General features: G+C 38.4%; 1 protein-coding gene across 3 annotated transcripts in view; it reads right to left on the reverse strand.

Annotated features, from left to right (window-relative positions):
• Window positions 1-13,619, reverse strand: part of LOC117375977 (membrane-associated phosphatidylinositol transfer protein 2-like) — a 105,695-nt gene that overhangs the window by 42,698 nt on the left and 49,378 nt on the right. For all 3 annotated transcript variants that reach the window (XM_055224056.1, XM_033972376.2, XM_055224057.1), the window contains exons 3-7: window positions 12,761-12,975; window positions 12,558-12,679; window positions 11,510-11,743; window positions 11,094-11,426; window positions 8,040-8,135 (exon numbers count right to left, since the gene is read on the reverse strand). In XM_055224056.1, coding sequence (XP_055080031.1) covers window positions 8,040-8,135; window positions 11,094-11,426; window positions 11,510-11,743; window positions 12,558-12,679; window positions 12,761-12,975 — 1,000 coding nt within the window. The remainder of the gene's footprint in view (window positions 1-8,039; window positions 8,136-11,093; window positions 11,427-11,509; window positions 11,744-12,557; window positions 12,680-12,760; window positions 12,976-13,619) is intronic.

A 13,619-nucleotide genomic window follows, 5' to 3' on the forward strand; every position in this document is an offset into this window, starting at 1 on the left:
GAAATACGTCATCAGGAAGACTCATCACAAGACTTGAACAGACGATCTCAGATTTATCGTCAGCGTCAGACTCAGAAGTGAGACGTTGAGTTGATATCGAGAAGTCATGGCCAACCCAAACGTAAGTTTATTCTTTATCGGAGAATTTGTAATTTTACAGTATGTACAATTTAATATTAGCATATAACTGCCAAATCTGAACTTAAAAAACAAACAAACATCTGTAGTACTTTAGACATAATACTATCTCAAAATCACATGATGGTTTCACGAAATACGTGATAGTTTCATGTTTAAAAAAAAAAAAAAAGATACAAAATGATCATGATATCATGTGATATTTAAAACGAGGATCTAAAGTAGAGGATCTATCCACTTTTGCGCGTTGAGATAGGCTATGATACTGATGCTAGCATGAATTATGCAATATGTATACATGTCATATGTGTATTTGTGAAAGGATTATTGCAACAAAGATGTAGACCTATGTGTGTTGTAAAGCATGAACTTTGTATTTTGTAGGAAATACTTAATGGAATACTGGAGCGGCTAAAGATCAGACTTCAGTGGGCCCTGCGTCAGCCCACTGTGGATCTGGATTATCTGGAGTATGCGTGCAATCAAGAATGCATCCTGATTGATGCAGCTTCCCGCATATTCCATGTTCCTAAAGCCATTATTGAGGGTCTGGAGCATTTAGGTAGACTTGTTCAGTCTGCCATTGAAGATGAGCAACGTCCCACTTACTTTAGTTTGGAGCAAGGGGAAAGAGGAAGACCTAAATTTGTGTTTGCATCTGACTTCCTTCAAAATCTCCTTGAAATATCTTTGCCTGTAACGTGTGTGTGGCCAGTCTTTTAGGTGTTTGAGATGAGGTGAGATTACCATTTTCAGAAGGATGAAAGAAGAGGGCATTTCAACCAAAACAGCATACTTGTCAATGTCTGATGAAGAACTCACTACAAACAGCATAACATATGTGCACCACGTCTACAGCAATAATAGAATACACTGAATACTAATATACTAATCTACTGATTTTATCAATCTAATAATCAAACTTTATTTATAAAGCACCCACCCCCCTACACACACCCCCCCCCTACACACACGCACCTACACACCCCCACCTACACACAAGCACCTACACACACCCATCTACACACACATACACATACGCACACCCACCTACACACAAGCACCTAAATAATGTAAGCTACACTACTTTTTTTTTTTAATCAGGTATTTTTATATCTGCCTCAGAGCAGCTGTGATACATAAGTGTGATTTTTAAACCAAAGTCGTGTGTTTTTTAATCTGATATTCTCTACATTTATAAAATGTTTTACTTTATATATAGTAACATTTGTTATGTACTTTTTAGATACAATATTGTGATATTTGTAAATGGGGATGGCTACTCCAGAAAGGTGAATTTGGTGATGAAATCAAACAATTGTGCTTTTTAATGTGTGTAGCTGCATGCAGCAGGTACAATGTACAAAAGCAATAGGCTGAGACAGTACAATCTGACCTGTGTATAAATCAATATAATTACACTAATGTAATTTAGAAAATAATCATTTAATGGTGTAGTGCACAAATATATACTTTATAATACAAATTCATGGTGTAGAACTTAAAGAAAAAATAAAATTATATATATATATATAATATATATATATATATATATATATATATATATATATATATATATATATATATATAATATATATATATATATATAATATATATATATATATATATATATATATATATATATATATATATATATATATATATATATATATATATATTTTGGCTTACTTTGTTTAATTCTTTATAATTAAGTTTATGTTATGCATTTTACCCTAATCCATGATTTTCCCCAATAACTTGGATCTGTGATTGTCTGTTCACGCCTTGTTCTGATGACGTATTTCTGTTGAAGAAAGAATTACCAAAGCGGGCGCTCGCTGAAGAAAATAAAAACCGTAGCGCGCACAGGTAGAAAGAGAGCGGGCGCTGGAGGGTAAACAGCGCGCGGTCAGACTCATGCGCGCTTTGCTTTCACATTTTCACCGCTCAATTTTAGATACTGCGCGCTACGATTTCTGTATACGCGTTGCAACTTAAAGATAGCCAAATGACGCCATAGCTATCTACAGTACCTACAGTGTCATACGCGGAGTCATACGCGCCCCCCCAGGGGGACGCGCCCCACTATTTGAGAAGCACTGCTGCACTGTCCTGCATTTAAGGCTTGTTTTCACCTACCTCCTCTCTGCGCCCATTGCTCTGTACCTACTTGCAATTATTCTACAAACTCATACTTGGGGGTTATACATGTAAAGCCCAAAAATGTCACAATGTCATTTTAAAATGCAATGGGCTATCAGTTCTGTAGTTTTGAACAAGTCAATGGACCTTTTTCTATTATAGAGGTGTTTTAGATCAGTATGACAGTTTGCAAAAAACTAAATGTAAAATATTGATTTACATATATTACTTTTAATACTAAATACTGAAAAATATAATATGACTTCTTTAACCGCAGTATAGCAATAATGAGGCATTTCTTATTTAGGGAAGTAAGTGGTTTATGTGTAGTAATACATGTACCCACCAGCAGAGGGCAGTGACTTGTTAGTTTTAGAATGGCTGTTTATCACGTAGGTTGGCTAGTTCAAAGAAAAGCTTCTCAGTACAATAGGAAACATTAGAGCAATATGTAAGCGTATGGAAGTCATTAAGAAATCTGTAGAGCACATATGTCAGACAAAGGCAAACACACTTTGCTAATAAAAATGAGACAAAGAGTTGTATTTCCTCATATTTGTATGCATTCAGTAATGTAACGTTCACAATCTGGTCAGTTTCAATGCTGGATTTCAGCATTGGGTGTGGCAACCCAAATGACTCATATGAGGCTCTTTCTGCATATCCAATGCCTTAGTATTTAAGAATAAATCAGCATCACAATTGTTATTAGTAAAAGCTATTTTTGATTTGATCATATTAACCTCGCTTGATTAAAAATTTCATACATGTGACCTAAGATCTGACAGTTCTTTTAAGTTTTATTCTTCTAATTATATTCACTTCAAATTAAAAATCAGATGTTACTCCAGCACGCTTGAGTACATTTTTGGCTACTTTATAGGTCTCAAGTTTACAGCCAAATTGTACTGTACATTAAGTTGAACATTATCAGTATTAAATTCCTCCCTCTCTGTCTCCCTTTTTAAAACAGATAATTAATATTATTTTATCCATTTAACTAATATTTATTGTCAAAAACACAATAGTCACTTTTGAGGTAATTTTCCTCAAAGACACTCACACCAGCACATAACAGCTCTGTGTGGCCCTGCATTCACTCACAGGTTTAAGATGAGAATAAAACAAAGCAAATACCTACTTGGATTTTATCATTTTTGTGGTGGGAACTACAAATGCAATACAACTCTAAAAATATAGGACTGAAATAGTTTCAGTGTAGACGTACATGCATATTTGAAGAGTTATTCTATGATATTTTTACAGTCACCACTGGCAACTGAAGCAGACACACTTACATTGAGGCAAATAAGTATTTGAACACCCTGTGATTTTGCAAGTTTTTCCACTTACAAACCATGGAGGGGTCTGAAATTTTCATCTTAGGTGCATGTCCACTGTGAGAGACATAATCTAAAAAAAATCTGGAAATCACATTGTATGATTTTTAAAAGTATTTATTTGTATGTTACTGTTGCAAATAAGTATTTGAACACCTAATAAAATCAATGTTAATATTTGGTACAGTAGCTTTTGTTTGCAATTACAGAGGTCAAACGTTTCCTGTAGTTTTTCACCAGGTTTGCACACACTGCAGGAGGGATTTAGGCCCACTCCTCCACACAGATCTTCTCTAGATCAGTCAGGTTTCTGGGCTGTTGCTGAGAAACATGAAGTTTGAGCTCCCTCCAAAGATTTTCTATTAGGTACGCCACTCCAGAACCTTGATATGCTTCTTACGGAGCCACTCCTTGGTAATCTAGCCATTGAAGATCCATCTTCAATGCTCTGAGGGAAGGAGGTTGTTCCCCAAAATCTCGCAATACATGGCCCCGGTCATCCTCTCTTTAATACAGTGCAGTCGTCCTGTCCCATGTGCAGAAAAACACACCCAAAGCATGATGTTTACACCCCCATGCTTCACAGTAGGGATGGTGTTCTTTGGATGGTACTCATCATTCTTCTTCCTCCAAACATGGCGAGTGTTTTATTTTGGTCTCATCTGACCACATGACTTTCTTCCATGACTCCTCTGGATCATCCAAATGGTCACTGGCAAACTTAAGACAGGCCTGGACATGTGCTGGTTTAAGCAGGGGAACCTTCCGTGCCATGCATGATTTTAAACCATGACATCTAAATGTATTACTAACAGTAACCTTGGAAGCGGTGGTCCCAGCTCTTTTCAGGTCATTGATCAGCTCCTCCCGTGTAGTTCTGGGTTGATTCCTCACCTTCCTTAGGATTATTGAGACCTAGTCTAAGGGAGATTGACAGTCATGTTTAGCTTCTTCCATTTTCTAATAATTGCTCCAACAGTGGATCTTTTTTCACCAAGCTGCTTGGCAATTGCCCTGTAGCCCTTTCTAGTCTTGTGGAGGTCTACAATTTTGACAGTTTTTTGGTCTTGGCCATGTTAGTAGTTGGAGTCTTACTGATTTTATGGGGTGGACAGGTGTCTTTATGCAGCTAACGACCTCAAACAGGTGCTTCTAATTTAGGATAATAAGTGGAGTGGAGGTGGACTTTTTAAAGGTGGACTAACAGGTCTTTGAGGGTCAGAATTCTAGCTGAGAGACAGGTGTTCAAATACTTATTTGCAGCAGTAACATACAAATAAATTATTTTTAAAAATCATACAATGGGATTTCCAGATTTTTTTTTAGATGTCTCTCACAGTGGACATGCACCTAAGATGAAAATTTCAGACCCCTCCATGATTTCTAAGTGGGAGAACTTGGGTGTTCAAATACTTACTTGCCTCACTGTATGTATTGTGCATGAAGCTAATTTTTGACTTGTGGCCATATAACCAATAATTACCAATACACCCATTCATTGTATAATTTACTGAAAGATGATTCCTGCTTTGTCACTGAACAAAAAGAAAGAGTTGAAGTACCTTGAATTAGGGATGGTCTGATGTGCATTTTTAAATGTTATTTTTTGAGCCAATACAATATCCAATAGTTGTCGTGCTGTTGTAGCTGGTAAATTATTTTAAAATTCATAACAAGGTCCAGAAATGTCATGTTATAGTTAAAGAGGGGGTATTGTACTTCTATGGGTTATTAACTGCTAACATATAACATATTCACCATGTCATGGTCATGAAAATGCTATACGCTCCAAAAAAAATGTACTAACATAATAAGTTTCATTTTCATTTTGATGCTCTGAGTCTTTCCACCCCAAGTCACTCCTTCAGAGTGCTATCACAGCACAATCAGTGTCATCCCACTAATAAAACTACTGCACATTGTATCAGGTTTGTGAAGCAGCTGTGTATAGTTTTGTATCATGTTTATGTACATTTATGGAGAATTGTTATGTAAGAGCATGGGTGATGGAGGTTTAGGGGTTGAGCATTAGACAGAATCTTACAGTTAACCAAGTAAGGAGGGTTCAAATAGTGCTTGAGAGAGCTCGCAAAGATGCTCAAACCTGTATCGATGACCTATGGTTGGAAAACCTCTTCAAGCATGTTTTTGATGTGGGAATAACATTATAACATGGTAGAAAGCTAAAAAAAAAAAAAAAAAAAGTATTTATCTGGGACATAAAATTGTCTGTTGCATGATTGTGTAAACATACAGCCGTATGTTAGCCTAATTGCTCTTCTATTCTCATTGTTACTTCTGTTTAAAAAGACACAGTTGTTTAGATAGTGAGGATTCAGATCAGAGAGAGTCCTTTTAGGCTTAAACCAACTGTCTTGAGTCTGTTCAAAAAGACACATTTGATGCACTGACAACAAACTGGCACCCACACATGGGCACACACATCTATGGGCAGATAATAAAAATATTGTTGCCAAACATCTGATGTCATGAAGCGGTAGTTTTCAAGTTAACAGCTACTTTTTTACCTTTAGATCAGTAGAGATTGGCAATTCCAGGACAGAAATCAGCCAAATGATTCTAGTGAAGGTGTATGGAATTTAAAAACACAGTGGAGCATTTCCTCTATTGACATCACAAGATGGAACAGTGTTTTCTGTTAGAGTGAATAACTCAATATAACTAAATATGCAGGATTTGTGTGTTAAACATGTACAAATGAAAGAAAATACAACTCCAGGTCTGTCTGTGATGAGGAAACAATATTATAACATAGATCAGACAATAGCATAATATGGGCCTTTTAAAAACATGCTATCTGACCTGTATGGTATGATGACTTGAGTTTAATTCATATATATTTTTTATAATTGTATGCATATATATATATATATATATATATATATATATATATATATATATATATATATATATATATATATATATATATATATATATATATATATATATACACACACACACACACATACATACAGACAGGAACCACAGAATGAAACAATATTTTACAATAAACATAATCATAAAGCACTCATTGTCACCATAAGAAATAATAAGACAATATTTATGCATTTTTTGCATTGTGCAGAGGATGAAATATTAGAGATGAACTTTCCAAACTGGAGACATGATGATGGGATGAAGCCAACACTCAACACTGTAATTAAAGGAGACCTATTATGCTTATTTTAAGGGCTTTTAACTGTATTTTCCAGTTTCACAATCATGACATGTAAGAAAACTCTGCTTGTGTTTTTCCTAACATTGTTGACCAGCAGAGCATGCAGGAACTATTGCAACAATTTAAAGGGACAATCCTTTTTGGCAGAGGCCTTCTTGCATTCTTACCATTTTAAGTTGCATAGAATGGTAATTAGACCTGTCACTATAACAAATATTGATGTGCGATATATTGCTAACGACACTGTAAGTGATAAAAAATCAAAATGTACAATAACGTAACAAAAACAGCAGAATGCAACACTCAAGTAGTTTGTGTCTATAATGATAAATAGAAGTTATTTATTCAACCTCTGGAAGATCAAATCTAATTGTATTGCTGAAAAAATTACCAAAAATTACCCAGTAGTGTTGTTATGGTATTGAAATTTCAAACTCACTTTCGATAATAAGGACTAGACTCGATACTCAATATCAATTCTGAAACCACAATATTAAAAACACTCTTTATTTAGACAATAGAATGCCATTTTTGACATTAAATCTGAGTAATTTCTTTTATATTACCATGTGGCCTTTTATCTATGTACAGTAATCCCCTCAGTCATCCAGTTAGGTTCCATAGTGGTTTATGGGCGTATAGTCTAGTCTATGTGGTCTTATACTTATTCAAGATCATTTTACAGCTATTCAAAAGGTTAATTTCTGTCCTGAATGTGACTTTTGCAGTATTGATGCTTGCTCAAATGAGTATCTAGTTGTGATAATAGTTTTAGTATGAATTAGGATCTGATTTTCAATACTTTTGACAACCCTACCCCCTAGCTGATGGATCCAAAAGCTCTTGTTCCATCTATCATTTATAAAACAATAAGTCCATATAGTAATTATCGTAACAGGCCTAATGCAATTACAAAGCAGTTCTAACTTATTTCAAAAGCCTGACTATAGCATTATATGTCTCCTTTAATATCTGAGAGAAGGCACTGTCTTGGAAGTGTTAGCCATTTTGGAGCATGCAGTGAAGCCATCGCCACTGACCCGAACGCGCAGCGAAACACAGCCACATCCACTTATTTCAAGCGCAGTCCCAAAGCATGCTGGGTATCAGGGAAGCATAGGAAGTGATCTGTGGTTAGAGAGCATGCAGAGTGAGAGAGGGGTGGCAGGTGCGGACAGGTGCTGACAGGTGAGAGAAGAGAACAAGGAGCTGTTGTTTACCGTGAGCGTCAAAGAACTCCTCGTCTGAGCTGTCGTCCGAGTCCCGTGCAATACTCTGCATGCGCCACTCGGACAGACTGTGACGCGATGGGCTCACTGCAACAAATGCAACAAATATAGAAATACTGGGTTAATAGTATGTTTATAAATGTATTACCAGAAATATATAAATTTGGTGTGTTTATAAACACATTACAACAAATATATAAATACTGTGCCGTGATTCTTTCATTTGGGTTGCCAGTTTTAATGCTGAAATCCTGTTGGTTTTAACCTAAAATGCCTCCCTCTGATCTGAATGGTCACTACCTAAACCCCAGCACCTGTAGCCAATCCTGAATCAGTGCTAGTGCAGCCTCTGCAGCTCAGTGAGTGAATTCTGGGGGGTTTTGAGCTTTCACATGGGAAGTTGGGGAGCTGCCTCTCCACAGACCTGATCTGCAACTCGGACAGGTAATGTCAACTGCTTGTCACTATGGCAAGAGATAACTTTAATACCATGATGTAATATTTTAGGCAAAGGAAAACCATCTCCATGGAAACAGGAGCAGGTGGCGGACCCATTCCCAGAAAAGTTACATAGTGCACCTCCATACAATCTTACTTACTAGGCATAATGCAGAAATATGTTTAGTTGTTGAAGTACAGTTTTTAGTCATGATCCTACTTACTAATTTAGTATCAATTTTGTATCCTTGTGGTCCTGAATATTTATATATTTTGACTTTGCAATACTTTAAGTAGCAGTTTTGGGGTTGTTTTTTTGTTTTGTTTTTTTGTAGAACAAAACAGTAAAATATGATACCAAAAATATTTTCACTATTTCCATTACTATTAAATATTACTTAAATAATGATAATAAACATGAAATCTCTTAAATGCTTTTGAAATTTTGTCCATTATTAGCTTTTTGTTTTATTTTTAAAACTATCAGCAGATTTCCATAGCATTTGAGAAAGTAACAGTCACCATTTGATATATTTTGAGTTTGAGGAGTGTAAGTCAGTATGAGAACTTGGCTGCAAAACATCTTGGGTATTTCTATGCATGTGTTTGAGCCTCTCTCTTTCCCTTTTTAACCAGCGTTCTATGACAAAGAAATCTTCCACAAGCTCTCGGCCCCCACATGAGTGTTATATAAACATGGACAGACTCTTGGATCCTGCACCCCCTCACGTGCACACCCCCACGTGCACGGCCCTGTGGCAGATGGAGTGCATGCCGGACGCTGAAATGGGGTTCAGCTCGCTAATGGCACATTGGTACAAACATGGAGGTTCTGGCAGATGGGGCCAAGAGTGTGACCTTCTCCACTGTGACTAATCAGCCTGTTGTCATCGACAAAGTTACAAGAAGAACGCAGCAACTTCAACATTTGGCTTAGAAAATGTGTTGGCAGAGTATTTCAGCCACCATGAGACGCATACGTTTATGAAAAAGACTCAAATAATTAAAAGTGACAAAGTGTTCTTAGGATGGAGTTAAAGCTAAGATTGAACCGCCAATCTTTGCATTTGTGCTGCCCATGACCCTTTGTATTTGAGCCATCTTTAGAAATGGACATAGCTAACCCACTAGCTGCAGCGCTCCAGATAGGAAGAATGAGCACAATTCGGCTTCATTGACTTCAATTCACATTCAACTGAAAAACCTCTCTCGGTAACTGTAACTTTCAGTGTTGTCATTGTGACACGACATACACAGGACATAATGGACGGTTGGATGGAGCTCTTGTTGCTTAATTAAACCGGTGTCACCTGTGAAGAATACTATGCAACAGTCAAAAGCATGCTCTGAACCCTGAACCCCAAGGCCCCCCTCATAAACAATCAGAGTTTGGTGACACCTACTGATTTGAGTTTTGTCAGCTGTGAAGTGTAGACCTACAACTTGCTGTCTCTGTTTTGAAGAGAGTGTTGTTGAAACGTAAAATCTTTGAATGGAGTGAATTATAGTGAAAGTTCAAAAAGGTTACAGCCGTTGAACAGTTAAAGCTTTAAAGGACTGAAAGAAATGAAAGATCGAAATGAAACATACTTGTAAGTAAGTAAGACACTATGGTTGGTTATATATCCTACTGCAGAATAATGCCACTTTCACGTGCATGTCAGGCAGTTCAGACAGGGCAGGGCTTGTTCTCCCGACCCGTTTGACCTGTGTGCGTTCATGTTCTTTTGGTGGGATGCTGAGAACATTCTATCTGCTTGTGACTCCATTTTGAGCAGAAACTATTGCCAACAGTAGCTACCCCAAACGTAATGTTCACTTGATACAAATATATTTCACACTCTCTCTTATTTGTTGAAAACTCGTTTGACTTCCACCAATCAACGCCCCTGACGTCACAACTTGAGTTGTTTGTGCTGCTTCCAAAATTCCCATTTCTCCACCTTGAGCAGACGGGCTCGGCTGTGAAGTGGATGTGCCTGTGTGTCTAATGTTTGACTGTTTTAGGCATTAGTGCAAAAGCCTCGGCTGCAGCTCCCCAGGATTCCCCCATTCATCTGATAGTCTTGAACACAGCTGCTTCAAGCTAACAGAGGGCCCCTGCCAACCACGTCTGCCTCATGATGTCAGCAGCATGCTATAAATAGACCAAGAGAAGGGGAAGAGAGAGGGGGAAAGGGAGGAGAGGGGGAGTGGTAGGAGAGAGAGGAGAGAAAGAGGAGAGAGGAGGAGAGAGTAGGGGGAGAGGGAGAAAGGGGAAAGAGGAGAGGAAGTCTACGCTGCTGTGTTCAGACAGGGAACTCTGGAGGAGGGTGTGTCCTGCATGTGCTTGTGACGTCAAAGCTATAAATAGCGTGGGGGAGTGGGGAGCAGAGGGGTGACACAAGGTGAGGTGGTTTCTTGCAAGTTCTAGTCATTACACGAATACTCCCAACAAGTACATGGCATTTTTGATATGCAAAAGTAATATTATAAACTTATTATTTGTTAATTATTAATCATTATCCATGAATAAAGATTACTCTCATTAGTTATACCTTTAAGAACCTATCTAACAAGGCTAACTGTAAACAGTACGGTAATCTAGAAGACAAAAACCAGGCTCACCTCCTCTCTTGGAGGAACGGGATGACCTGGAGGAGGTGGACCACTGCTTGGTCAGAACCCCTCGGGGTTGCAGTGTGTCCCCAGAGCCGACCACCACCTCCTCAGCCTCGATGCTGCTGATGGCCTCCTTGGCCTCCTGCTCCTTGTCTGGAGAGGTGGCTCCTCCATTTGCCTCGATGGCCTCTTCTGCCTGACAGAACTGGGCCATCTTTCGGGCCAGGGCCAGCTGTGTCTCTAGTTCCAGCTGCCGGATGTCTTCCATGGTCAGGCCATACCACTCATCCTGCCAGCACCAAGCCTGCCGGTGGGCACGCACCATCACCTTACGCAGGCCTACGCAAAAATTACATACTCATGTTAACTACTAATATTACTCACTAATACTTATAGTACTGAGAGTGAAGCACGGTTCTTACCCACATCATGGATGAAGCGTTCGATCTTGGACTGCATGCCCCAGTACCTGAACTCCACCTTACACAGTTTGTAGGCACACATGATGGGAGTCTTCCCGGGATTGTTGTTGTATTCTTCGATCCAGTCGTCCCTCAGAGGGCCCCTCTGGGTCTTAGTAGACTTATAGAGCCGAGGGTCCTCCTCCACTTTGTACTCATGAGCTGCAATGGGGTCTGTGACTATGTCAATGGGATCTGACAACAATCAGGGAAAGAAAGTTTATTTGCATTTATAGTAACCAGCTATGTACACCAAAGCTCTGTTAAAACCTGTAATGAGAAAGTACAAAATAATTCCACAGAGCATGGTTTGCCTTGTATCAGACAGCTCAGAGAGATTCATAAATACATGAGGGCCTTCTGAATGTGGGTCAGCACAGGCCCTGGAACCATGACTCTGAGCAGCTTCAGCACACAGCATACAGCTGCAGTACACACTATGACCACTAGAGTGCTCTGACAGCTATGCTGAAAGAAAAGTTACACAGCAAATGTGGGGTGATGCATCTAAGTGACCATTATGTTGTATTTTGCGACAATTGAACATATTGGTATTGTTATAAGGAGGATAGGATATCTTATATCCTATCATTCCAATATCTACACAACATCCATTACAAGATATCTAACACATACCTTTATGTGTTAGATATTAAAGCCTGACGTGAAATGTTGTGAAATGTTACAACAGTAAAGTGGAAAGTACACATAAATCGATGTGTGACTGTTTTTGATTGGGAGAGTTGTAGTATTTTTTCAGTCTCCCTGTTGCTTATGAAGGGCCGCAGGAAGACCAACATTAAAGCCAACCTGCACTAAACACGTAATGATACAATCAGTATCCTGATACATATGCATATGTACATATACACTTAGTAATGACACAGGGACATTACTAAGTGTATATTTTCAGTACGTGGAATTAAAAAAGTGCATCAGGATGTTATGTCCACATAACATTCCAATGTGTCGTGTGTAGTACTGTACACAGTCCCCCTCCACCTCTCACCTATACTCCTCTGTCTCTTCTCAGTTGCAGACATGTTGAACACGTCGGCCTGGTTTCCTGTGTCTGGTTTGTAGTATGTTTCAATGTCGATTGAAAACTTCTCCACAAATGGACAGGTGTATCTGGAGGGAAACCACAACATAACATTTCATTCATTACAGTACAAATGAAGCACAAATAACAAAAAACATGGGTGTTGATACCTGGTGCGTGTGTAGGGGTAGGCGTTCCAGGACTCTTCCTCCACCCGCAATGCCGCTTTTGGCAGGATGGAGCGGAACCAGCTGGGGATGTGCATGCCAATGTGGTAGACCTTGTGAGTGTACTGGCCCGTGCCCCCCGGTCCATCTGTGTAGGGCTTATTCTCCAGGATCTCCACCCCACTGCCCTCACCGCAGCTCTCCTCACGGCTCTTCTTCTGCACGAATCAATGGAGAGGACAGCTTACACAGGAGGCAATATACAAGCAAGATTTGGAACAACACTAACATTTCAAACCTGATTTCAATACTAAGGATAGGAAATGAATGTAAAAAAATTTAAATGTACAAATTCCATTCTGATACCACAATGATAATTAAAAACCCTCCCTTTTTAGAAAATAGAATGGAATTTTCAGCATTAAATTGTAGCACTTTCTTTTATATCACCGTGTGGCCTTATATCTGTACAATTCGTCCAGATATGTTCCATAGTGGTGTATAATAGTCTATGTGTTCTGATACAGTTCAAGAACATTCTAAAGATATTCAGGAAATTTCTGTCTTGTGAATGTGACTTTTTTAGTATTGATACTTGGGCAAAAGAGTATCTAGTTTCAATATTAGTTTTTTAGTTTTTGTATCTTCAGTAAGTATTTCTGTAAGTATTTGATTTTTGATACTTTTGACAACCCTAAAAGAGACTAGGTTACACAAGAGGCAATATACAGTGTTGTTACAATGCTACCACCTGATTTCAATACTGTATTCAAAACACAGTAAAAAACAAAACTCTAATTTAAACTACTATAGACATTGTTGGTGTCTTCAGCAAAGAGGATTAGTTTTAATGAATGGGATT

This window comes from Periophthalmus magnuspinnatus, chromosome 9, assembly GCF_009829125.3.
Source record: "Periophthalmus magnuspinnatus isolate fPerMag1 chromosome 9, fPerMag1.2.pri, whole genome shotgun sequence".
Classification (NCBI taxonomy): domain Eukaryota; kingdom Metazoa; phylum Chordata; class Actinopteri; order Gobiiformes; family Gobiidae; genus Periophthalmus; species Periophthalmus magnuspinnatus.